The sequence below is a fragment of the Haliaeetus leucocephalus genome, unplaced genomic scaffold (genome assembly GCF_000737465.1).
Source record: "Haliaeetus leucocephalus isolate CR32 unplaced genomic scaffold, Haliaeetus_leucocephalus-4.0 Scaffold545, whole genome shotgun sequence".
NCBI lineage: Eukaryota > Metazoa > Chordata > Aves > Accipitriformes > Accipitridae > Haliaeetus > Haliaeetus leucocephalus.
Window position 1 is genome coordinate 874,993 of NW_010972981.1, and position 26,696 is coordinate 901,688.

The 26,696-nt window shown below is 35.5% G+C and overlaps 1 protein-coding gene across 1 annotated transcript in view; it reads right to left on the minus strand.

The window, feature by feature from the left end:
• Nucleotides 1–208: 208 nt before the first annotated feature.
• RAB28 (RAB28, member RAS oncogene family) overlaps nt 209–26,696 on the minus strand; it is a 64,106-nt gene continuing 37,618 nt past the window's right edge. The window contains exons 5-7 of the mRNA XM_010576801.1: nt 10,966–11,069; nt 7,988–8,065; nt 209–639 (exon numbers count right to left, since the gene is read on the minus strand). Coding sequence (XP_010575103.1) covers nt 547–639; nt 7,988–8,065; nt 10,966–11,069 — 275 coding nt within the window. The 3' untranslated portion in view covers nt 209–546. The remainder of the gene's footprint in view (nt 640–7,987; nt 8,066–10,965; nt 11,070–26,696) is intronic.

Here is a 26,696-nt window from a genome sequence, read left to right on the forward strand (position 1 = left end):
ATTTATACATTTTGCACTATGTATATATATTAATGGAATACTTTTCAAATTACCCCTAGATAAAATATATTATGAGCTTGAAAGTATTCCAGCAATAGCTTTTCCAAGTTACATTTTGCTGACTGAGTTAGTTCAGATCACAGGAGAAAAAAAAAGAAAAAAAATTTTAAAATGCTTTGGCAAAATACCCTTCCATGGTGATGTCTTTAAAACTATTTTGAATGCATGACTTCTTCATCCATTTTTATTTTGGTATCAGTCACATAGATAGGAGGAAACATATAAACACTGTTATACTGCTTTATTTAAATATAATTTAAAAGAATATAGATCTTAATTTTTCAAAGTGTGTGGTCTCACGTTTGAATTTCAGCCAGTCAAAAAACTGCCTGCTGCTTCTTAACGTAGAATGGTGCAACAAGTTTTTGAAACCTTTAATTGCATTGTTGGGATGGTCACTGTTAAAACAAAGTTCCTGGTAATCCCAGAGCCTGTGTCAAGGTAGGAGGACCGCCAAAGGTATCAAAACAAAGAAGAATAGCATGGTCATTGAACTGCACACATTGAGCTTCTAGGAGGATTAACGGTTCTTGTCACAGGCTCCTGACTGTAGTTGACAATATCTGCCTTCACCACCCTCTGTCACAAAAGAAAACACAGTAACAATCAGAAAATATAATCTTCGTGCTGGCAAAGCATTAGACAGATACTTGACTATGAAATATGAAGGGAAAAAGATTAGGCAAAACAGACACTGCTTAGGGTTTTTTTCATTACCTTACAGAAAGTCTTATCAGGTGCTAATTCTTGTTCTAAATACCAGTTTATCCGTATCAAGCAGAAAGAAGTGCCTTGGTAGGTTTTCACAACAGTACCAATGGAACATGACTTTTTTGCAAAAGCAATGAATACAGTTTTACTTCAATGAAAATTGTTTTGTATGGAAATAATAATAAAAAATATTGTTTACAAAGACTATGGAACAGCCTAAATTTAATTGTAAATTGTACGCAAGTTTGTCTTTCCATCTTTACTCCAAGCACTTCACAGGAAATATGGACAGAATTCAAAGCAAATTTCAAATACAACCATATTTCAAAAAAGCTTTGACAGGCAGACTGACTAAAGACTAAATTAACATAAAAAGAACCTCTGCATACCATAAATATTTATTTTCTAGTACAGATCCAATAGATACTACCCATTCTATTTACAAAGCATTTGATAAGACTGTTGGTCTCTCCTTTATGAGGAGAAGGAAATGAGATTCCAATTTTGTGTCCATTTCCATCTGAGGCAGCCACGGAACATTTTGAATATACAGCACTGCAGGACCTTCCTAATACAGTAACGTGAAGTATTTCAAAGTTTCTGTGAACTGTCTGGTTATTAGAAACACCATGTAATTGTACACAGAGTTCCAAATTAGTATGTTAAGTATTACAAGTGCTTACAGACACAAAATATATTTTTCCAATAGAACTTACTGTAACAGTTGTTACTTCATGTAAAAGCAATGCAGCTTGAAAAAAACCCCAAGTTTTCCATCAATACCTGAACTACTGCATTGAGCAGACTTTGCTCTGGCAGTTGGAAGCGCTGTGACGTTGGTTATCTTCTTCAGGATATTTCACTAGTTCTGCCCTGACAACATGCTGTTAATCATGTATCAACATAATGGATAGAGGGCAAGGAGAAGAATGTAAAAAGAAAAGAGAAGGAAAAAAATGGAGAGATTGATCAGTAGTTGAAAAGAATGAATGAATGACATAAAAAGACTATGCCGAAGCAAAACGAAAGTGCATTTATTTTCGGGCCTTATGCTGATACAAGAGCAACATGTCTAGCTGAAAGTGTCACTATCGGCATCAGGGCTGCTTCTCAAGCTTCTTCAAGGACATGCCCTTTCAAAGCACCAAGTGAAATATTCATACATGCAATCAACGGAAGCGTATTAAAGCAAGAGAAGGGACAGAATAAAAAGGAAGGCAGTTCAGTGGAAAAGAGATGACAATGGCCTATTTCTTTAAGTCTAAGGTACTTAAATATTACAATAGCCAGCTTCCTATCAAAAATTCTAACAAATGCATTAGATGTACACATGCATCTTTTCCATTACATAACTATCACATTGTAACTAATATACAATCAAAAACAGTGACATAAATTAACAACCTCACATCTAAGTGCTGCAAGCTTTGATTTTTCTTTACTTCATATAAAAATAAAAGGCGCTCATTTTCCCCCTTAAACTGTTGAAAGTTTTCTCGCTATCAATACAGTGTTCATGCAAAGGGGGAAAAAAATCATAGAACAATTTCAGCAAAGAACAGAGGAGGTAGGTCTGCTATGAAAGATACCCTAAAACAGTTTAATAATTCTTTCTTAAATACTTCAACTTTAACACAATTTATTTTCAAGGTTAAAATGAACAGATAAATGAATAAATACTATTTTTTAAAGGAAACAATATATAAACTGGATTACATGAATATATAAACAGTATATGTTAAAGATTACCTCTGTAAATAAAACCTATATGTCAAACAAGCAACAATAACTGAATTGGCTGGTAAGGGATCTGGATTTATTAGCTTCTGATGTACTCTCCTTGAGTTTAGTTGATCACATTCATATTATCTTATCTAGTGGACAACACTCGTGATTTACTGGACTCCTGGCCTGATGTTATCAAGGGAAAGGTTGCCAAATCCCATGTAAGGCGGTAGTAGGAGTTTTAGCATTAAACAGTGTTATCTGACCCCACAGGACCTAGTTTCTTCATACCAATCTTTTGAGTAGAGATGGGGGGGGGAAGAAGGGGGAAAAAAAAGCCTTGCAATCAGTAGGCAATTAATTGTTCCTCAAAACATTGGTCTAAATCCCATCCTGTAAACACAGGCAGGTTAGTGACCCATGCTTAGGCACGTTGTAGCAAGAAACTGACTATCATAAATGACTTGGATTTTCTAAAGGAATTTCACCTAAATAAGAGTAAAAAAAATACCGCCGCAACATTTCTTATATTAACTTCATGGTAATTAAAAACTTGGGCTTCTTTGTAACAGTTTCTATGTCAGGCATATCATTGCCATGGTTTAAACCACTGTCGGTAATAAGAAATAACCTTTCTTGGTGCAGGTGCTCTGAATTCCAGATCTGACTTATCTGCCAAACTTTTTATTGTAGAAAGCTGGCACACACACCTTAGTTTGCTGAACTGGCATTTAGTTAAAGAGAAAACTACACATCACTTACAAAAATGCTAGCTCTTGCCAATGCCAAGGAACAAAGCTGTACCCCATGCAGTTTTTACACTACGGTTGAAAGTAAAAAATATAGAAAGAAAAACATTTGATTAGTAAAGGAGCTATTTCCTCAAATTTCATCAGACCCTTGCGATTTAAAAGGGAGAGTATTTTGAGGACTGAAAATAAGTCAGAATCTGCAATTTTCTTACTTTGGAACTGTTCCACTTCAAAAACATGCTCTACTTTCCAGTCACGCATAAAGAGTAATCTAGTTCTTTGTTTCACCACAGTTTTGTCCAAATAAGGGTTTGATTAACAGTCATCTCAGCATGTTAACAGACAAGGTTTAGTAGCTCTAGCTGAGATAGCTTAAAAACTTACCACCCCCAAATGTCTGTCCTATTCCTCTGCTGGAGATCACTGCTGCCAAAGGAGAGCTGGTGGAATGTAACGTGTACTTGCACCTCATCCGCTTCAGCACAAAGTCTGGCAGCTTCACTTAAAAACAACTTTTAGCAGCAGTTTAAGCTAAGCTGCTCAACTTCACCCAGATGTGGCCAAGGCACATGATCACCTTCCATTTTCTGATTCTGCTGTGGGAGTGATAAATTCCAGCAAAAGGGCAGTAACAAATAGCTTGGGTTGCATTAATATCTTAAACTGCTGCAGCTGTTTTCTAAAACAATGCATGGTAAATAATTCAATTTCTAAGGCTTGTTCTTGCCGTTAATTAACAGAGGTTGTGCTGTTAATTTGAAGGGGACCAAGAACCCCATCCACTTTTCACAAGAGCTTCTGCAGTTCTGCCAATCATCAAAGCTCAAAAGTCATGAGTAAGCCCCACAAATTCATGCGAGTTAAAATAATGCGTTTGGCATTCCTGTTACTTATTTCTAACCACCTGTGAGTCACTTCCAAGATCCTCCCAGTGACTGTGACAATTATAATTGATTGTAAGCACAAGAACTATGATCTTCAGGCATAAAATCAAAGTGCCACAAATGATTTTTAAAGAGTATTCTCTATATCATACAATCAGTAATAATGAAGAAATACATAACAAAACATAATTCACGCATAGCATTTCACTGTTGGCACTTTACACAAACTCAGTATTACATCTTATACTTTGCTACCACCTAGATTGAATGAAGATGTCTGATATCCTCCGACAAGCATATTCAAGCAACAACCTTCTCATTTTTCAAAATAAGGAAATCTCACATGACACAAAATATGGAAAATTCAAAGATATAATCCAGCACGTAAATAGTGCACATTTGTAAAAACTAAAATGTATTTTACTCTTTGTTTAAAGAGTAAACCCAAGTCAAAACTTACATACTTAACTGATTTAAGGGTCACACTTACTATTGTATTGTTTTTATCTGCTTTTTTAATAGCATTTATCTAGCATTCATCTATCTATCTATCCACTTTTATAATCCAATAACTAGAGTATTAAATGCCTAAAAATTTTAAGGAACGCATTCACATAACTGTTCCACAATTTAAAGAAGCCCTGTGCCCAGTTCACAGATGGGGGGGAAAAAAAAAAAACCCACCACCACACTAAGGGACCTGTACTTGTCATAAAAAAAGTCTGTGGTAAACCAGAAACCTAGTAATGGCAACATCATCTAACACCACCTCCTTCCAGCCAAGAGAGCAGCTCCATGCTTCTGGGAAACAGCACCTACACATTACTTCAATTAGGCTTTCCCACTGCAGACTAATAAATTTCTCTCAAGAAATGTCTTCTATTCATCTCCCTGAGGATATGAAGGTTAAAGTTTTCCTTCTCCAGTTTTATGTAGAGACTTTCCCTTTCCTATCTTATGAAGTGACCAGGGTATTTGGTTCCATTCAACAATGAACCTTAAGATACAGCTGACAGACAGTCACTCCAATACAATTCCCATTGGTTTCTCAGTGACTTAAATTAGGGCAATTCCTACAGCCCACTCAAAATAGCACTCTCAAAGGAAGCAAACATTTACTGGTAACAAAGAACTATTGCTTGTACGGAGTAGATTGAAACTCTGCTCGATCAGCAGAACTTTGCAAAGTTGGGCAGTTGCTTTCCAGCTCTCCCTCTTTAGCCACATGCACAGCGTAGCCCCACGTAGTGACTTCTGCTGTACCTCAATGGCGACAACGAAGCTTCTCTTCTGTCCAACTCCATTTACTGGCTTTGTTTATTCTTTTATTGCTGTTCTTGCTTTTTCACAGTTTTTTTACCTTTTTTTTATCACTATAGCTTGGATTCACATTAACGATAATGTATGGGCCACAGTGAGTATTTAATTTATGCATATTAACTATTTATAGGCTATTGCTACTGCAGTTTGCATAATACTGACTTTGATCCACATATTGCATATTCCATTGATCTGCTCAACAAAATTGAGAACTGTAATTACAATACTAAGGTAGGAGGAAGCCTACTTAAAGGTGATACCAATTTCACATAGAAAGTTATGTTCTCTTGAATCAGGTCTATACAGAGGTTCTTACTTCAAAAACAACCTAAAAATAGACACTTTCTTTAGAAAGCTACGATTTTCTGTACAACCCCATTTATCATATTCTCTTTTTAATTTAAGGTATTGGCATACCTATCTACAAGCTTACATGTAAGCTACCGGAACACACCACCACACAGCAGAGAGGTCTAAGAATGACATTCCAGTGTTAGCTAAACAATCAAAGAAAAATTAAAGAACTCTTTGTGCTGAATATTTATATGCAAATAATCATAGAGCTCAGATCAATAGATGGACGGTGCCTTAGTAGTAAAAGATAATTGAAAAGACACACTCAATATTTCTCTACCTATAAATTTCAGCTTTTCAAAGTTCCTTGGCTTTGCTTGTTAGGTATGCACTGTAAGTACATTTTACCATTTTACTGTTTGCAATACAGTTTTCTAGTTAACCACTTCAACACAGATTGTAAACACTGCTGTGGCAAAACACTTTCAGAAATTACATATTTATTGTATGTTTCAAAAAGCAGGAGACCAAGCTGTACCTAAGAAATGTTTTGCCTTTTTTTTTTTTAAATAAGCTTGTTGACTTATTTTGTAGTACTTGTTTAATGTTGGCAGTAACTAGCAGTTCCAGGATATTACACCACTGGAACAGCTACCTTTTGGTTCAATAAGTAAATTTTTAAAAAGCGTATTGTAATCTCAAATGTCATTATATAGTAAGGGTTGCCTCAGTAGTATAATCTTTGGTTTTGAGGTTTCTGAAATTAGGTTTGTATAAAATCTTTTTGGTTTAAACCTATGCAGACAGTCTTACTGGCAGGAAAATTATTTTTAGAAGCAGGAACTAGGAAGAAGGAGGTGGTAAGGGAAAAGGGGTTATATTAGAAAACCTCTTGCTTGCTTGCTTATTTGAACAATTAACACATTTTTGATCTCCTAACTTTCACTGATAAAAACTAAGTGACTTCCAACTCTGGTAGATACAGTTAAGCAAGTACTCACATTTTAATTAATATAGTTACAGTTCAATTTTTTTAAAATAGCAAAAACATCTTTTCCCAAATAATTCGTAAGGTCCTAAGCCTTACGAATGCTCTCATTAGAGCCATTTTGCATACAGCAATAACTGAACAGCATGAACTGCAGCAAAGCTCTGCTACAGTTCAGAGCAGGATATGCAGCAGGGTTTTGCCATGTGTTCACAGCGAAATCGCTATATTCACATCCCTAACTCACTGCTAACCAATGCAAGAGAATGAGGGACAACTTTCTTGACAACCTTCCCACCTATTGCTGGGAAACATTCTCCCCTCTCTCAGCCCTTTCCTACTGCAGAGGAAACGGCAGAAAATCCCCAAGATAACACTCATAACACAAAGGACAAAACACAAAATGCAAGGGCAGAAACTATGCAGCTCCTTTAGGGGGAGATTATTTGGGACTGGTACTGTGCAAAAAATAATTGCAGATGCCAGGGAGCTGTAATAGCTACCCAAACGCATGATTCCACAGGTCTGCCTGCTGTTGAGTGGGGGTATACTGAACCTGAATAGGATTCATTTCTCATTTGCACGAGAATAAAATGGGAAATAGTGACCTTACAAAGCAAATATTCCTTCCCCGAGGCAGACAGTCACTACTGAGGTCCTGTATTACACAGGCACACAATGAAGACTAAAATCTGAGATTACCCAAGCATAGGATTTGACATAGTTAATTCCTGACTCTCTGATAGACAAATAATATTATTTTTTCCTGTATGACAACAATGAAGATTGATTTAGAACATTTCCACTCAGAGAAGCTTATGCCTTCTATCACTTAAATTTGTAGCGTTCCAAAATGAAAAGTTTTTAAGTATGTAAAGAATTTGAAAAGAATAATTGTCATAAAAACTGTATCTGACATCAATGTATAGTATTTAATGTATATACAAGAGTATCTTCCATGCTACCTGTGTATGCATATAGAGAGAGGTTTTAATTTCTAAACCAATTTTAAGTACTATTTTTAAACAAACAGCGCTCAAACTAAAGTTTTTTCCTAATTTTTTGAACATACATTTTCTTGCTTCAGCAAGTTTATCGGGGTGAATAAATAAAAAAGCTGTTGTGAAAGTAAATAATTGTCTTCAGAACAACAGATGCAGCTTGTTTTAAAAGACAGTTATTAAATCGCAATGAGATATTTTTTAAATACCAAATAAAATACTAAGAAAAAACATGTATTTGTGGAAAATCACCTGTGATTGTTCCAATTCTGCTTTGTTTAATTTGATGCCAAGTATGTCAGCAGCAATTCTCTGAAAACACAGGAAGACCTATGGAAAAAAATTAAATTGCATTTAAATGATTAAAACCAGACATCCTCGAGGTTCTTTCAAATATATCAACCATTCTTGAACTGTAAACAATGAGATATACAAAATTATGACCTGTGCAAAACAGATCTGAAAATAACCTCATCTGGTACATGCAATGTTGTTTAAAAATTGGAGAAAATAACTCGACAATGGTACAAGGAATGAACACTATGCTGGATTGTTAAGCAACACTTCTACTCTGCCTCCAGAGACCTAAGTTTAAACAAGCTTTTACACAACCCTCCTCTCAAATACTACTCTCAGTGCTATAAAATATGAATAAGGGTATTCACTAACGTTTAGCACAAAAATATATTACCAGTGTATTGTGCAATAGAGATGTAGGTTTCTGAAATTGAGAACAACAGAACTGTGCACCAACATCACCAAAATCTCTACTGCACGCGTTTAAAAAACATTAGCAATACGAAAGCCAAGCAATGACACATTTGTTCTGAAGAGTCTTACAAAACATCATGGGTGTTATACCGAACAGAAGTATCTAGGATACAAGAAAGATGTTGCATGGCATGCAGCAGCCTGGCAGACTTAGACTTTGGACATGGTTTGACAGATAACACTGGGTGGCAATGCTATCTTAAATAACTCCTTTACTTCATCCCAACGCAGTCCACCAACCCTAGTATTTAGGCAGCTGCATTTTAAATGAGATTAAAGAACACAAAAGATGTTAAAGAGAAGCAGCTTAAGCTTGCGCCGCTCCTGAACACTGTAGTGTCAAGCTACACATTACATTTTACCAACTTGGCTATTCGACTGAGCTCACAATCTAAACTACTAACAAACATTGCTCTTCATCATGCAGCTGCCACTTCCAAAAGGTAAGGCCTGTGTAAGTGCTTTTAGTCATTTTCAATGAAAATTCAAAAAAAATACCATTTACACAATCTCTTCTTACACCTGAGATGGAAACCAGTAACGAATTAGTGCACAACCAACAAACCACAGTAGCTTCCAAAATAATTTCTCTATTTCTGAACTACTCATCTATTCTACTAGCATCCACACAGCAAGAAAGGAAATCCTGGACAGACTTACCTCTTCCAGAGACCTACTTTAACCCACACCAAGCTCTCAGGCGTACTGAGCTAGACCACCTGCCATGAGGATGCTTTGTGCACAAAACATCAGGCACGAGTTCAGTGCTTTAGTTATGCAATTTGATGGACAGTAAGACAGTCAGCTATACTAAATCTTTAATGAAATTTTTTCTCCTGAGGAGACTTTTGGGCTTTTCTATGTACATAAAATTATCTTTTGCAAACGAATCTGTTGGAAAGATCTGAGGTAAACAAAACAAATCATTTATCTTAATAAAGTATTTAAGACTCCTCTGGTCTGTATCCACAGTAGCAATGGATGGCCTCTTCTGAAATCACTGTCTAGGCTAAACACCCTGTCTTTCCTGCACAACTACCCAAATACAGGAAGATTTTGAAAGGCCAGTGTGCGGTAACAGCAAAAGGGTTAATTCAAATCTACTTTGAAACTAAAAATAAACTACTGTAAACCATAACTTATACCTTCTTTTGTTAGTAGGTATTTAAACAGAGATTTCTGGTTGATGCTTTCTAGGTATGTTCAGATTTACTTTTGGTTTTAAACAGTAAGTTAAAAAAAAGTACAATCAGTATATATAGTGGGATGCTGCTGTAATTCATCAATCAATTAAAAAGACCTAATAAAGATTCCTTCATAATTTGTAATGTTAAATTTATCAACCTTATAAAAAGAACTGCTTTTTCTTCCTATTACCAAATCCCACAAAAAGGTTGTCTCCTTGAGAAAGGAATACATTTTATCAGATGCACACATCATTGAGTGAAGTATTATAAAATTTTTCTTCAGTTTCTAGCATAAAAAGCCTGAATTTTCACACTTGAACCAAAAAATTATGCCAAATATTTAACACAAACTATAAGGAGAATCAGGACTCACTGCATTTGTAAGAGCAGTATTGTTAGATTTCACAGAAAAACTATTATCTTATAAAATTAGGCAGTCCATTGTAGAAATTTCATCAAAGACGTTAAAACAACAAGTGATTCCATTTGTGTTACAGAATTATATTTCCATATAATTGAACAAGGTGTTACCATTCAATAACATACAAATAAAGTAAATTATGTTGTCATTCGTAACATTAAGGAGACAGATACAGGACTGTTTTATGGGAATGACAAAGTCATTAGGCATGTGACAGAAATCAAGCAAAACAATACAATGTGATTTAATTTGACTGATACAGTCAACTGAAAAAGAACCTTTTCTTCCATATGCTTCCAACTAAAACAAATAACCCAGTTAGCTCAGAGTCAAAAGACTGTTCAAAAATGTGCTCTGCAAAGCATTACAAATACCAGAATGTTCAAATTCCAATGGACCTGCAGAGGGAGTGTCTCTCATGGCTCAGGACCCATATTAAAAATTTTGATTGCAACAGGGTCTTGTGACATTATCAACTGTTGAAAGTTTCTATATCGATGGTCTATAGATGGGACTCCACCTGGAATGAAGGAATACATTTAACTACAGGCTGACAGCAAACAGAGATCCAGCTGGTCTCAGTTCTCACGCTGATGTATAAGCTAGACCATTTCCATATTAAAATCTATACCTCAAACTGCAAATCAGATGAGAAGCCACTGTAATTAATACAGAATATATACACTCATACAAAGATCTATTTTTCATGCAACTAGGCAGGCAAAAAGGACCTGCAGCAGCCAAAGTCCTCAATGGTTTGACATGTGAAGTATAATAAAAGTGCTGCAGCTTTAAAAAAAAAAAAAAAAAAAAAAAAAGACATCTACAATGGTTTTATTTTTCTTACTTACAGAATCTCCTGTCTTGGCCGACACGAAATGGCTACTGAAATTGTTTTCCTGACAAAATCGCTGGTGCTTGTCAACTTTCACTGTGCGCATATGCTCCAAGTCAACTAAAAACAAGTTGAAGAAAAGAAAAATTACTACAATGGAACCCATTTAGTTACCTGTCTAGAAATTATTCATTGGAAACACAACAGATGTAATCTTTTCCTTTAAAGGTGTATGCAAATGCAAGTTTCTTTCTTTTTATAATCATTTGCCAAAATAAAAATAACTAATTACATCAGATTAATTTTATTTGTAAAACTAAAATGAAACCACAATTAAAATTGTATGGTCAAATGCAACAAACTCTTTTCTGAAATAAAGGACAAATTTATCTCTGGGTACACACAAACACTTTGTAACAATTTTACTGCTAACTACACTCAAGAACCTGAAGACAGAACTAAATTTTGCACATTCTGTTTGCAAGCGTGATGCATATTGGAGATTCCAGTGTAATCTAAAGACTTTTACAAAATAGAGTTCGCCAAGCACATCTGAATCTTCATATTTTTTTCCCAAGTAAAAAATGTAAATGAGTTATAAAGAACTTTATTGCAGAACATGGTAGAGCAAAAACATTCACTATAATAAAAAAACGAACTGAGTAAAACCACTGATGCTTAGTTACTTGTATATGAAGCTTTCAATTCCACAAAGGTATGGTTCAGAAAATTAAAAACAGTAAAATGCATATTTGAAGAGTCACACACATTTTCATTTTTATCATTTTACAACCACTGGAAGCAGAGCAAAGCTTTCAAATGGTATTTTATGTTGAAAAGCACTGGTTGCTTCCAAAACAACATGGAACTCAAGTCTTGCACAGGTTTTATTGTGTACATTCCAGTTTCTCCAAATCTGATCCTAAGGTAACTGGAAACTATATTGAACAGTTTCTCTTTTTATTGCATTACAGTTCCTATAAGGGTGTTGACTCAATGCCGTCAAATTATAAGGCAAATATATTCAGAAGGATTTAAGGACAACCAGGCTCTTTGAGTCAATACAGGAAAAAAAAACTTAAACTGATTTCCTGAGGAAGGGACCCAACTGACTTGTAAAAACTTGTAAATTTGCAAATCTAGTAAGCCTGCATAATAGTGTCATTTGATTATCAGCTGAAAAAATGCTCTCCTAGTACATAAAAGGCTTTATTTTAAAATGATATTGGAGGTCTTTAATTTGTAGGCTCTGGAGATTTTCTCTTGGAGATTTTTTAGTCTAACAGGGGATTCCTACACCCCATTTATACTGCTTACCTTGGTTAATGTGGAGTTTTTGCCACATATTACTGTTCCTTGCACATCAGTAAGGCCTTGTTTATAAGAACAGGCCTAAAATCATCCAGTTACCACAGGCATTAATTTGTGAAGGACTAAAATACTCAGCTATTAACACTAATGTTTGTAGTACAGTTTTTCATAATACTAAACCTAGAATATACAGTTTCATAAAAAATAGGAAGAACAAATACATTTACTAAGAGAAAACCCAAAGTCGATAACAATTTTGTTAAAAACTCATGCAGTCTACATAACAGCTACTTAACTTTTTTCTCTGAAAAATAACTACCAGGAGACAGCCTCTGCTGAAATGTTTTTAAGAATAAAATACAGCATACTGCCTAAACCGTATCGTTATTAACTATTATTTTTACTCTTCACACATTAGCTTTAAGAACAGCTTGGAAAACACAACAGTGAGATTACTCTTTTGGGAAAAATAAATATCTATTTTCCTTATTTTTATTTGATGAGCTTTTAAAGGAACCTTAAACCCAATTTTCACTCACTGTATTTCTTTGACTATGCCCAAAATCCAGAAACCTACACACAATTACAATAAAAATAAATAAACAGATAGATAGCATTTACACTGTATCCCTCTAAAATACCATGAGATGCTTATATAAGTCCACAAAGACAAGCTCACAAGTTACAATCTCTCTCAAACTCTCTTTCCCAGGAAGGTAAGAATAGGGAGTAGAAGAACACAGCCGCATGCTAAAAGGTTGATGAATTTTCAGGAAGACAATGCCGCTGCCATATTGGAAATCATATCCTCAAATGCCTCCTATTTTCTATTTGAAGAAACATCAAGAATAATATATGGTCAGTGGAGCATAGACTGTACTAGAGTAGAGAAATTAAAAGCACAAGATTCTGGGATCTAACAGACTGGAAGTGAAAATCAAGGCAAAATTACGTTTCTGAATTTTGTGTAATTCTCTGTCCCTCTCCCCACTCACAAGTATTTCACCCTGTGCATTCTGAATGATGGGCAGTCTGCTGGGAACTGTACAGTTAGTGTTACACTAGGTAACTGCCAGGTAAGTGTCCACGTGCACACTCTCAGCCCACAGTAAATGCGAGGCAATTCATGTTACGTTAGCTCTCAATGAAAGAGGGCACAGTTTTAGCACAAGAAAAGGGTTTCAAGTGTTAATAAATATTTAAGTATACAAAGTTGCAGTTTGCAGTCAATGAAAGACAACTATGCTAACTCAAATTACTTTGCATTGCCATAGGCTAAGGGCAAAATCATAGACAGTTACTGAAGACCAGCTAAAATACAGTGAAAAGTTACCCTCCAGTCCTTTTTTTTGAACATCTGACATTGGTCGACAGGCAGAATTCTTAGCACACCAGGAGATAAGTCTTGTTCAGCTTTTATTTAGACATCACAGCAAAAAGACTTTAAGGAGGGATTTGGAGGAGAAAAATGATGTTCTAAGATGATGTTTATAAGGAATTCAGGGACTTTATAGAAAGAAAACTAACAGCTGGCCAATGTGGGCTCATATGATGAGCCAATTAACAGCAGGAATAGATATCTTGGGATGAAGGATGATCCTAGAATGCACTTAAGCCATGAAAAGTTTAAAGGCAAAGACAAGTAAGTTTTGAATAGAAAAGAAAGAGAATCAGACACATAAATACAGTTTGATTTTACAAACCAGGAAAATGATCTTGCAGAGTATTCTAAATGACTAGATAACATTGCATTGGCCAAGAAAAAGGAACTATTGCAATTAAAATGCAAACTAAGAACATTTTAACTGTGGTAATGGTTATGATAGGCCATATCTAACAAAGGTCTCAAAGACAGAATCTGCAAGATTTGGACACACATCAAACAAAAACATTTATAGAAAGGCCCAAAGTGAAGTTTACGTGCCAGATGGTACAGTCACCCTCCTCATCTGAAGTGAATGAGAAAGAAGACAATGGCAGGGAAAATTAATAGCTCCATTTTTACCAAGTAGAATATAAACTGATGGCTAGAAATTCACAATGGGATGTCTAAAGGAGACACAATGATTTTAGTCTGAAAAGTGAAAAGACATTTAACTATTTGCAAACAGTGAATCTCTAAAGCACACAAATGTTACAAATCAGTACTTTGGGTTAAGTACTCGGATACAAACTCTGCTATCTACATTAATACATTATGTTTTCCGATTGTGAAAAGCTAAAGCAACCCCAAGATGTGTAAATTTTACAGAATGGAGTGTGAGTATTTCTTTGATCTACCATTGCTAATATTCTAAAGGTCTTAAAAATGGGACCAACAGGCAGGAATGGCAGTGGAAATTAGCAAAGCAATAGTTAAAATGTCAAAGGAGTACACTGCTACTTCCTTGACTATACAGGAACCACTTAGTGTATTTGCATTAAATGGAGTACTTCAATAAGCCACACGAAAATTGAAGTCAGGTAAAGCAGAGGGACATCACGAGCAATGGGGGGAGAGAGAGAGAGGTCATAGTATTGTTTCCCCGATTGCCCTGATAAGGACAGAAAAAGGGGCTCATCAACCCCCAAAGTCATTTGGAAGTCCCTTTCTAAGAAAAGGCATCCACAATATGGACTGCTGCAGTTTGCTCATCTTTATGCCTGAAATACACACTGGAAAGCTTGTGCAACAACTACAAAAAAACCCATAGTTGCCAAAAATTATCTCCATTGCCTTACTTTTCCTCTCCTGCAACTCTGTTTCTAACTAACTAGTCAAGAGCCCAACTTTTTGTTTCTCTGGAATAAAACTAAACATTCACCTTTAAGCTTGTCTAGTGTGAAGAGTCATTTCAATTAAAGCTAGCAAGACAAATTGCTGCTCCATAACTAGCAGATCTGTACACATTTGTATGCACAGGTATCCCATAAAGATACTGCCACAACAAAAATAAATTAGGAACTTCAGACATGACTTCCACCAAGCCAGACAGATCCAAGTGAAAATCTTCCCTCACAGATGAAGCCAGCATAGATCAGTGTCTGCTGTAGCAAAAGAAGGTAAGGCTTACTAAAATACTTGCTTCTCATGAACTCTAGAGAGTTCAATTTTGATTTGTAGGTGAGACTAAACAGAGATCTAGTGAGGTGAAAAAACAGAATCTAAGAGAGAAATATGGAGCTCCCACAGAAATCCCAAGGATACTCCCTTTAAGGCATTCCTGACGATGTGAGAAGAAAAACAGGTGAGAAGAACGCTGCAGAATTTAGGTAAGGAAAAAGACGTAAACACCATCGCGGTCACCTCTGTGGAGAGCAAGTGAAATTTTGAAAAAGACAAGGATAAAATAGGCGTTTTAAGTTAGGACCAGAGAGATTTGATTAGGTCACCTCTTCAGGTGATTTATACAAACTTTTTCATTATCCTTTGAATTCCTGCTGTACATCACTCATTTGCAGTGAAAAGCTGAGAGACAGTGCTAACTCAAAAAGGAAAAGGAAACCATATTTTAAATGACTATCTGCAAGGCTAGACATCAAGTGATAGAAAAATTCTGAGTAAACCCTTGAAACAGTATAAATAGTTATTCAAAGTCAAATCTCATATAACTTTACTTGAGAAATTAAGAGTAAGTCACTGAAATTTTAGTTTATTGGGTAGTAGCAAGGGAATAGGAGAACACTAGAAAGTGCTAGATAAAACACAAACGGCTGTTCACAATCTACCCGCACACAGCCTTTCAACAGCAAATAGTTCTGCTACTTTTTACTTGAGACTCTCAAACCACTAATGGTAAATAAATTAATGCCAAATTTGTTTCTCTTAGATTATTTAGATATATGTACCATTCCATAAGATTAAAAAAAGGCCTGCAACAAGCCACATAGCACCACTATGCAGGGACAAACGATCATTTGCATTCCATTACACCATATATATGTGGAAAACCAATAGTCACCCAGCTCAAATACCACTTTAGCTCACCTGCTTCACTGAAATGAACTAGAACAAATATAATTAGCTCACCAGAGTTTGATTCAAGGAATCAAGTGTGATATCAAATCCCACAGCTGTATTGGCTTAAAATTAAGGCAACAATAAAATAGGTGTAACAATTTACCAGAGTAATACAACTGGTACAAACACGAAGCCAGTAAGTATTTTAAAATATATATCATCAGTTAGAAGAATGATGAATGTTCTGGGTTTATAATCTTTAAAAATGCCAAACATGTGACAATATTGAAATCAAAATATGCTATTATTACACAAGCAAATAATTGTACATACTCTAAAAAGACAACAGAACATCATTTATGCAGAATGTAAAGGCTGCTTCTCATGCTATTTATCTCCCTTTCCCACAGGACTGCCAGTCTCTTCTTTCATAAATTCACTGGAGAAGAACTCCACGTAAAACTACGGTGCAGGGGGGGGAAGTCTTTTTTTTAAGGTTTTTTACTCCATTTTGTATGAATCTTCCTTTCAGGTAATTCTGGAAAACACACAAATATCTAACCTGTACAGGTACTTCCAAGCAGCTGAAAAAATAGTGACAGTACTTGTTCAGAATGGCATAAACAGCTGAGTGGCATGCATAATGCATGCTAAGCAAGTCTGACTGTTTAATAGTTTGTTGGCATTTCTCCTGGATCGTGAGATTACCCTTGCAAACTGTAAGGACTATACAGTCATTTTAGATGATTATACCAGTGATAACTAACCTAACCACTTTCTAAACCATATGTGTGAAAAGAAACATGAAAGAGACAGTTCAGAAAATTTCAGTAAAGGGACGCCTCTCCACCCAAATCTGACTGTCTTTCACTTTCATAGCTTGCAATTGTAATAACTGCGAGGGTGTCCGTTACAAAGGGGCAGTTCTCCTGTTTAAGCTGCACTTTTTTTTATTGATAATTACAGTATTTTCCATTAAAACTGGTATTAACACACAAATTAATTTACAACTATCTAGTTTTGTAGTTATCATGCATATTATAACTATTTAATATTTTAATATAACTAAGGGTAGTTTTAAAGTTACGAGTAAACGTGTATTAATCTATGGTACCTCACACAAATATATTCTTTTATAGTATGCTGTGAAAAATGAAATATAAATCTTTCTGCAAAGTATTTGCAGCTGTTCACACAAGGTATACAATTACATAATGTTTAAATAATGAGCTATCATGATTAGCCCACACAGACATGACAAGTAAAATGCTTTAATAATTTATTAATTTGATTTACATGTGCTTAAAATTATGTACATATTTTCTCTTCTGAAAATACTCCAGGGTCATTAAAAAGGGGGCTGTATATGGCAATCTCTTTTTCATCCTATTTTTTGCTATAATTTCAGACTGATTTCTTAAGAACAAACCTAACTCGAGCACCTGAAAACCGAACAGACTGAAGACAATACTGTTATACAGTATTATCCTCATGCAGTACGCACTGCTCAACAAGTGCGGTCAGTTTAATTTCAGAGTGTGCATGTTCCGCTTCTCCCATGCATAAGCAAAAGTGCATGAAAAAGGGAATAACAGGGATTTACCTAAGACGTGCCAAATAATCTCTATTCTAAAGAAGAAAACAGAAACCATGATGAAGATTGGGAGCAGCATTCTGGGCAACCGGATTTACTGCCCAGTTTATCAGACCTCTGCCCTGTAGCACCTACCTCAGCAGAGCATAGCTTAGCAGGTCTCGCTGCTCTGGCCAGAAGGAACCCCTCTCAGGCCTCTTCTGCCATAAGCAATATTACCCAGTTTTAATTCTAATTCTGCCACCACTCCAAAGAAAAGAGGAAAAAAAAGCAACAAAAAACCACCTCCCTAGCTTTTTATTGCTCAGCTTACCAGTAACCTACTGCTTTCCCACTAAAAGATGGAGCTATTTCACTATGCCTTAGTTTTTGAAGAATATTTGAATGGGTTACTTAGAACTTCAAGCAAGTGCACTTTCATTTTCTAATTAGACACAAAGGTTCTTTCTGTGTTAATAAAAAAACATGTGATATAACAAATATCTGATGTTATTAATAATAATTATTATCTGATATAATGAGTAACCAGAATTATGCAGAAATAATAATAAATCAATTTGTCAACAAATCGTACCGAGTCTGCAGTACTATCAGGCTTTGTGTATTACCTAGATTTTTAAAAATCAATTTTGATTTGGTACTTTTAAATTACTACAGCACACACTTCTTGAATATTCAAACCTAAACGCTAGAGTGCAAACTGCAGCTTTTTGTAGTTAAATTTTTATTAATACTTTCAATCTTTTTCTCACACTAAAATTGTATAACTGCCAAGAAAAGAAAACTCTTTCATGGAAGTCGTGAAAACTATGTCACTACTCTGATTTAAGGAAGCTCAAAATGAAACATAAATACAATTCCTGTACAGATTTTCTCAGTATTTTTTTTAGGTTATCAAGAAAACATCTAGAGTGTTGATCTGGTTATACTCATGTCAGACAAACTACATGTCACATTAACTACCTCCAGGAAGTTATTCCAAACACAAAATAAACTGTTTATGCCCCTTCTCAGATAGATAGCATGACAGATTGTTATTAGTTGAAGACAGATGAAATACATTAATTTGATTGCAAGCATGTGTTTTCTTTCTCACTGTCATGTACACTCTACTGCTGATGCTTCCCTATGAGGACATAGTAACAAATCAAATGTTGTATTAGAAGACTTGCTAAGGCAGAATAATAATAGCTGGTGCTGCACTTTAATACTTAAAAAACTATACTTAACATTTCCAGCTACAACAGGAAATCACTGGTTTCAGAAAGCAAAAAAAAAAAAAGAGAGCTTAAAAACTCTTGTAATTTATACAAAACATTGTAACACCTCCTCTAAAAAATAAGAATTATCAGCAAATATGCTTCTCAATTATTACAGAAAAATATAACTTTCTAAATGCCAAATCTGTGATCTGAGCTCCTTTTAAACCAAAAGACAAATTCCTACAAGACAAGAAAATGTATGCCTAATATGGGAAAGGAAAGGTGACCCATGCCTAGGTCTCCAGTTAAAAACAGAAAGGCATCTTGCCTGTGAAGTGAGGTTTGCCTGGTTTTATGCATACCTCTCTTATGGGCCTCCACTTATTTGTACAAAGCCTATGTGGAATTCTCTTTCCTCTCAAAGAATGACATACAAAGACACAAAATCTGCGATGAGCTCTTAGAATAAGGGTACTTCACACAATAAAATCAGGTTGATGACGCCAATAGTTTGTTCTAACACAGGAAATAATAAGAAAGAATGTGTTTAGCATGTCAAGTTCTCTTTGACTTGTATTTATGGAAGCAGCTGTAGTCTTTATATTAAGCTTTCTACAGTAAAAAAAATCCCATACTAAAGGAGACCTTCAAATACTGTTAAACAATAAAGGACTACAGCATTTTTTCTAAAGCTATAAAACATAGTGGTTCTTGTGCATCTTTAGAAGACAGAAGGTTAATGAGGTTAACATTTCCAAGGTTTAAAATAGGTTTCAACAAAAAACAAGAAGAGCAGCCAGAAGCAAACATCTCCATCTCAGCACACCAAGTGCAGATAACGATAGAGGACACAGTGTGACAGGATTCTCACCTAATAACAAGCGTGTATAATGTTTGGTAGATGACAGGTCATTTTTAAGAAGATATGTTAACCTTTGCAAATACAAACAGCAGGCATCTTTTCATACCAGAGTAAAATTTCTTATGAGGAAAAAAAGAATACACCCGAGTTTATTTTTGAAACTAAGATTACAGATGACTAGCTTACACAGCTTGAAGAGACAGTTAAAGAGAAAATAAGAATATTTTTTCTCAGCTAGACATTTCCCATTTTCATTTTTTAATAAATTCTTGGCAGAAATTCTTGCAACCATTTATCATTTGACTGAACAGACTAAGATTACACTTATAGTTAGAATCTGATCCTTTCTGTTAGGTGCCTATACTCCTTATCCCTAGCCTAATGCAGGCATTTTTGGGAACAAGTATTCAAAAAAGATTATATTATTAAACAAACAAACAATTGAGTCATCTTGTAGGATTATCTTAGGATTAAGACATAATCGGAACGACTCTGCCTTTTCTTGCCTTTGTAAAAGGGTATCATAAGGACACAGAAAGCAAGAGAGGAGGATGAAAGGCACGTGTTGACTGCCATCTCCCCACCCTGCAACTCAAGTGACTAAATACACTGAAGATATATCTAGATGGCAGACAGTGGCATAGCAAAGAGATGACCAAGTTAACTTGAAATGATTTTACCATGTATCTCTGTTTACTGACCTAAATAAACATGCCCTTAGGCATGTTAAGAAATCAAGTGGGAATGTGAATTAAAGAATGCGAAACACTTTTGTGCATACTGGTATGGAGAATGAACAGCCCAGCTTCAGCAAATTAATGCCACTCTCTCTGAAAAGCATCATCTCACAGGACTTTAATGTTCTCTAATTTCACACCTTTGGTTAATTAGTTTTTACTTTCCACAGAGAAACGTATCCTAAGATTACAAGTCCCTCCTGGAAAGAAGACAGTTTGTTCATTGTTGCTTTTTATCCAGTCAGTCAGATTCTTTCTTACATGGCCCTTATCATCAGTTTATAAGCACTTTGCAATTACTAACAGATCATTTGCTGACTAATTCTCTTCCCAGTAAATTAGGCAAATACCATTCTTATTTTTACAAATGGAAAATGAAACATGTATGAAAAGATAAATTTAAAGCCTTGCCTAAGATCACAGGGAGTTTCACTGAACCATCAATTTACTGCTTTGTGCACTAAGTCATCTTTCATCTTCTTTAACAGTTGTGTTCAGGAAATCTTTGTGCCCATGAAAAATTTGATAGTAATTAGTTTTACTTCCTCATTAAGTTAAAAGCTGTTAATTTGGATTCAAACATCTTTCTAAATAGCTACTTCCTGGAGACAAGGAAAAATGAGAAAATGGCTGGGACAGGAGAACACCTCCCAGGTGGATCTTGCTTGCTCTAATAATTCAATTATAAAAATCACTGGGCAGTCACAGTGACCAGCACAGCACACGCAGTTGAATGTGTTTACTGAACAGCACTGAGAAAGCAAAACAACACAAACTAACCTGTACTCATACAAACCATAATCCAGGATGCCCAAAAGCAGCTGGTATTCCAGTCCCCACAGGCATACTCTAACACACTGGCATTACACAACGAAATGTCTAATGAAATTATAAACAATACAGTAATAGCATTAGGGTGACCATCTCGGAGAAATGGCAATTCTGTTAATTACGCACCATAACTCAAATACAATAGAGCATAAAAATATGTAATAATTATTTTGTATCTCTGAAACTCTAGCTGTAGCATTTCTTCTCACATTCTTACAAGTTTCTACAAGTAATAAATATAATCTTTCACTTTTTGGATCCAGCATCCTTCACAAACACAGTAATTAAACATACACGTTGGAAAAAAAGAAGTTTCAAGTTATATGCAATTTTCTAATTGCCAATGTTTTAGTGACACTAACAAGAAAAAAGTTATACCATTTAGAATCTACATTTTCTCTCACCAGTATAACACCACCCTTTACAGAGCAACATATAAGAAACAGAATTACTTGTTTCATAATCTAGTAAGAATATTTTTAACACTAGATGACTGCAATGCATATTTTAAAATGTTTATATGAACTCCTCTCAACAAATTCTATAAGCCTAACTTCAAAAAAAACATTTCTCTTTAGATTACACGTTACCGTTTTTGATAGTAGTTTCCAAACTTCCCTATACCAAACTTTAATAACTGCCCAAGCAGTCTGAAACAAGACTTGCTGACAGGAAAATAATAACACACCTTTCTTTGACTCAACACGAAATGATTTTTATCAGGACGACTGAAACTTTTAAAAAACTGCTTAAATTAATTTAGCTGAGCTACTAGTGACAAATTTCTGGACTTCAATAGGTTTTTCCACAAAATAATTTCCCTCCTTGTAATATTAAATCTACTTTTTAAGACAGAGGTTAAAAAAGTGGTAAAAAAAAAATCTTAATTTCTCAATAATTCAGCTATAGATATCCTGTGTTTTGGTTTAACAATTTCATTAAATCAATAGAGTGTAAAAAAGATATAACAGTACTGTAATTCCTGAAATTCAAAGTTCAGTGAATATTTTTTTTAAATGTTCTTTAATGCCTTAGCAAATACATAAAGCTGTAATGTACTAAACATTCAGAAGATGGTGCTAGTCCAATATATCTGCAAGCCATGGATGGACCAGCTTTTCTTCATCTCTCTCAAATATTTTCTCTGGTCTTGATGTATCTACTACATCATCACTGAATTTATCAATCCCAGGACAAGGTACAGTCACCTTCAGTTAAATACTAAGAACACTACTAAATGATTTATCATTCTGAAATTCACAAAGATTTAGTGGATTGCCAGCCATAAAATATAAAGCTCACTATAATTTCATAAACTCAAAGTCTTGAGATCTTAATGAACGCTCATACAACATTTCTTAGATCGTACCTTCAGACACTCACATCAGCCTCCTTTTGCAGTCAACAGCAAGAGTTTCCAGCCATGGTTTCAAGACCTACTGATGCCAGAACCGAAGCTCAGAAAATCTCACCAACCTATCCCTCTCCTGGTTGTTCATTCCCACCCTCATCCCACAGCGCACTAGTCTCTCCTCACCTACTTCAGAGGCCATGCAACTCATACGAGCTTATGAAGCTCAATGAGCTGATCCATGTTAAAAATATCCATTTCTTTTTGCAATGTTCTGTTTAACCCAGATCAAGTCACAGATCTGATTCCGTTGTGGGGCAGCAGTGCTAACTTCGAACTGTCAGCTGGCTTCACCACAAAACCAACCGATCGTGGAACTGCAGCCTCCGTGACCTCAGAAGGGCTGAATTCCTCGTCAGCATCCAAAAGGGCAGGCAAGTTAACCAAGTCAGTCTCACTATTGTGTATGAGAAACTGAAATTTTCATCTTATAAAGGCAGATATCTCCTTATTAATAGATTAGCGGCAGTCTGTAATTATAGGCAGAATACAAAACAAACCCCATCTACCTTTCCGCCACCAAACCCCCACAAAATGTTAGACACATTTGCAGTTCTGCCTATAATTCAAACATTCCACAGTGCCTTGCAAGCTAGGTACAGTTGTACAAGTAATTTTTTCCAAAAATAGTAAATCTGCACATACTATAACATCAAGCAGAAAGCTTTATCTATACATAACAGTTCCTAAAACAATGTTCTCAAAATAATGTATAGGAACATATCTCGGAGAAATATATTTCATGAAGCCATGGAAATGAACTATTAATACAAAACTTCTTCCTATAAAAAGCATTTACCTAATAAACAACAATTCCTCACAGGACCCACTCCAGCATTCTTGATGGCTGCTGCTGCATCCATTTATACCACCCGTTTCCACAGGTATACATACTTCTGTTGACTTCATGCCAAAGAGCCATGTTAAAAAACTGGCTATCCTCTCAAGTGTGATGCTTTTATCCAATACTCTGAATTACTTGCTCCTAACAGAGCCAACCCAGGTCAGCTCCAGGGTCCTTCCATGCCTGATTCCATCGTTGCTTCCAGCAGATGTAATAAAGAGTTGGAGACACTTAGTGCTTCTCCTACATATCCCTCTGGGAGCTCTCCCACAAGAAAAATTATAAATGAATATGAAATCATTCACTGGGATATAAAAACAAGCCTTAAATGTTCAAAGATCAGGCCAAGTCAGTATTATTGTTATTACAATAAACCTCCAGCATTAAGCAATTTCAAACATCAGTTCTTCTTCCAAACTTTTTTCAATGTAGAGGCAAGATTGGCACATATCTGAGTGAAATTACTCAGTTACTAGGCAATTTATTACTGCTTAACTGTTCCATGTGTATCAAATCCTATTTGACAGCAGCCCAGTTTTTCTTCCATTTGGAAGCTTTTGTAACTAATTATTACCAAGCCAAACTGTTTTCAACTGGCAGTTAAAAAATTAATAGTACAACTCAACTTTATATTAAATTACTTTTTATAAGAAAAAAGACTGCTTAGTAAAGAAATACAACATACTTCAATTAACTATAAAAGGAGAAATGAAAACCAAACATATTCAGATCACCGATAGTAAATTCATCAGCTGCTTCTAAAATTGAGCCACAGCATTTCAAAGACTACAAAGAACTAAATTCAAACTATTTATATTTCAACAACATGATAATTTCAAACCAGACAGTAGAAGTGGGACTGTACAAACCTCTTTCACATTTGCCAACTCACATATTTCATTATCACTAATGAGTCACCCAGGCAAAAAAACCCCTGAATTTTAATCAATACATCAATCATTGGTTCATCATTGTATTAAAGAACTGTTCTTCTCTCCAAGTAGAATCAGCATCTAGCTTGTTTCTTCCTGACATAAATTTCTATCATGATGTGAACACTTTGGTCCAAAACTTCATTAACTTAATAGAACGCTATAATTGATTCAGATACTAAGAAAAAGCTACAAAAGCTCTTCTACAACATTTATATCTACTATTTTTCCCAACAAATTAAAAACACCGAATAGTGGAGACATTAAGACAGAATATACTAATATTGCAACTTTACAGTATTAACCAGCCTCAGATGAGCAAGAGGAACCAACTCATCAGGCTAGCTACAAGGGACTGATCAAAAATTGTTAACAGCTTTGTCCAAGACTTAAAAAGCTATATAATGCATAAAGGACCCAAAGGAATAAGAAAAGTACTTTGTACATAATTTGATTGTTACAGATCTAAGAAAGCGGGGTCCATGGTCTTCTCAGAGCTAACCTGGCCATCCGGTTGTGCAGAGCAATCCATTCCCTCTTCTTGTCTCTTTCTCACACACACAAAGGAAAAAAAAAAAAGAAAAAAAAAGGCAAAAACCAAACTCGCACCAAAAAAAAATTTCATCAAGAAAGTAGATGGTTCAGTGGAAAGGGCTGGCCTGAAATTAGTTAGAAAAGTGGTAGTTTCTTTAGCAGCTTAAGCTACCATAATTGCAAATCAAATGAATGGCCCTGGCTTTCCCTGTGCTTCTGGCCAAGCACTTCCAAACCTTCTCATGTGATAGTACCACTGCAGAATGAAAGGAATCGGCGAGTTCATTCAAACAAGAATTCCTCCCGTTGTTCTGTTCAGTTTAGGCTGGATCAGTGAACTGAACCAACAATCTGTGCAGTGCTACCATGACAACAGTTGACAAGAGCAAATCTGAGTTAAGTCAATTGTGAAACCACGTCCTCAGACTGGGCTGAGTGTCATGGGGAATCCAACACTGACAACAGCTGAATTTGGACAAATGTATGCACTCTTAAAAATTTTTGCCAGGATTCATTTTAAGTTGAAAATATTAAGCAAGCAAGTTAAGTTTCAGCTGGGATTTCTTTTGGTAAACTTTTTGACATTTTTTTCCTAAAACTTCCTAAAACCAAAGACTATTTTAAGAGTTTCTGCTTCATTCAGTTTTTACTGAAGCTAGAGAAATCAGCTGCATCTGACTTAGAACAGTATTTAGATGCTGAAAGCGTACTTTCCCAGATCATTTGGTCAGTCATAACCTCAAACAGTTAAACAAACCCACTCTACTTTTTATAGTTAGGAGTCCTCAAGGATAAGCGGCACTTCCTTTGCTAGGTTTGAAAAGGAAAAGGAGAATATGAGTCAAGAAGTTAACAAGTCCCTCGTAAATAACCCCAAGATATTATCTACTAAAATTTTAGCATGGCCCTCAGGATGACCTAGTTTCTTTGTGACTTAGTACACTCTTCCTCTTCTAATATACATTAAGACAGCATGGAGTTTCCACAGGCATAATTTCCATGGGTGAAGTTTTCAGAATTAGGATAGTAAAGAGGCTTTAGTTAACGGTTAAATATTCATTTAGGCCATCATTGAGCACTCTTTGAAAAACTGTGTCACCATCATACTTCCATTTAAAACATATTTATAAAAATACATTAAACAACCTGTTAGATTTTTAGAACTTTTCAGCAAAACAAACTCCTTTAACATAGTCTAGGCAAGAAGTGGGGTTTTCAGAAGAGTCTGCGTGACTAACAACTGAATTTGTTAAGAGCAGATACTGTAAAGACCTTGAAGGCCTAAAATTAATCACTAAGGATTACTCAGATACTCAGTGCCTCTCTCTATCCCACAGACTTAATTACTTTATCCAAAGACTGTTGCATTGAAAAATAAATGAGACTGTGGAGCAACCACCAGAATCCAGGTCACATTCTCTCACCTGCACTGTTCCAACCAACCAGCTACAAAGTAATACACATAAATACAGCTACACCACCTAAGGCACTGAGGGCAAAATGGCAAGGGCGGGGGGGGGGGGGTGTTCCCTTTTTTGGGGGGGGGTTG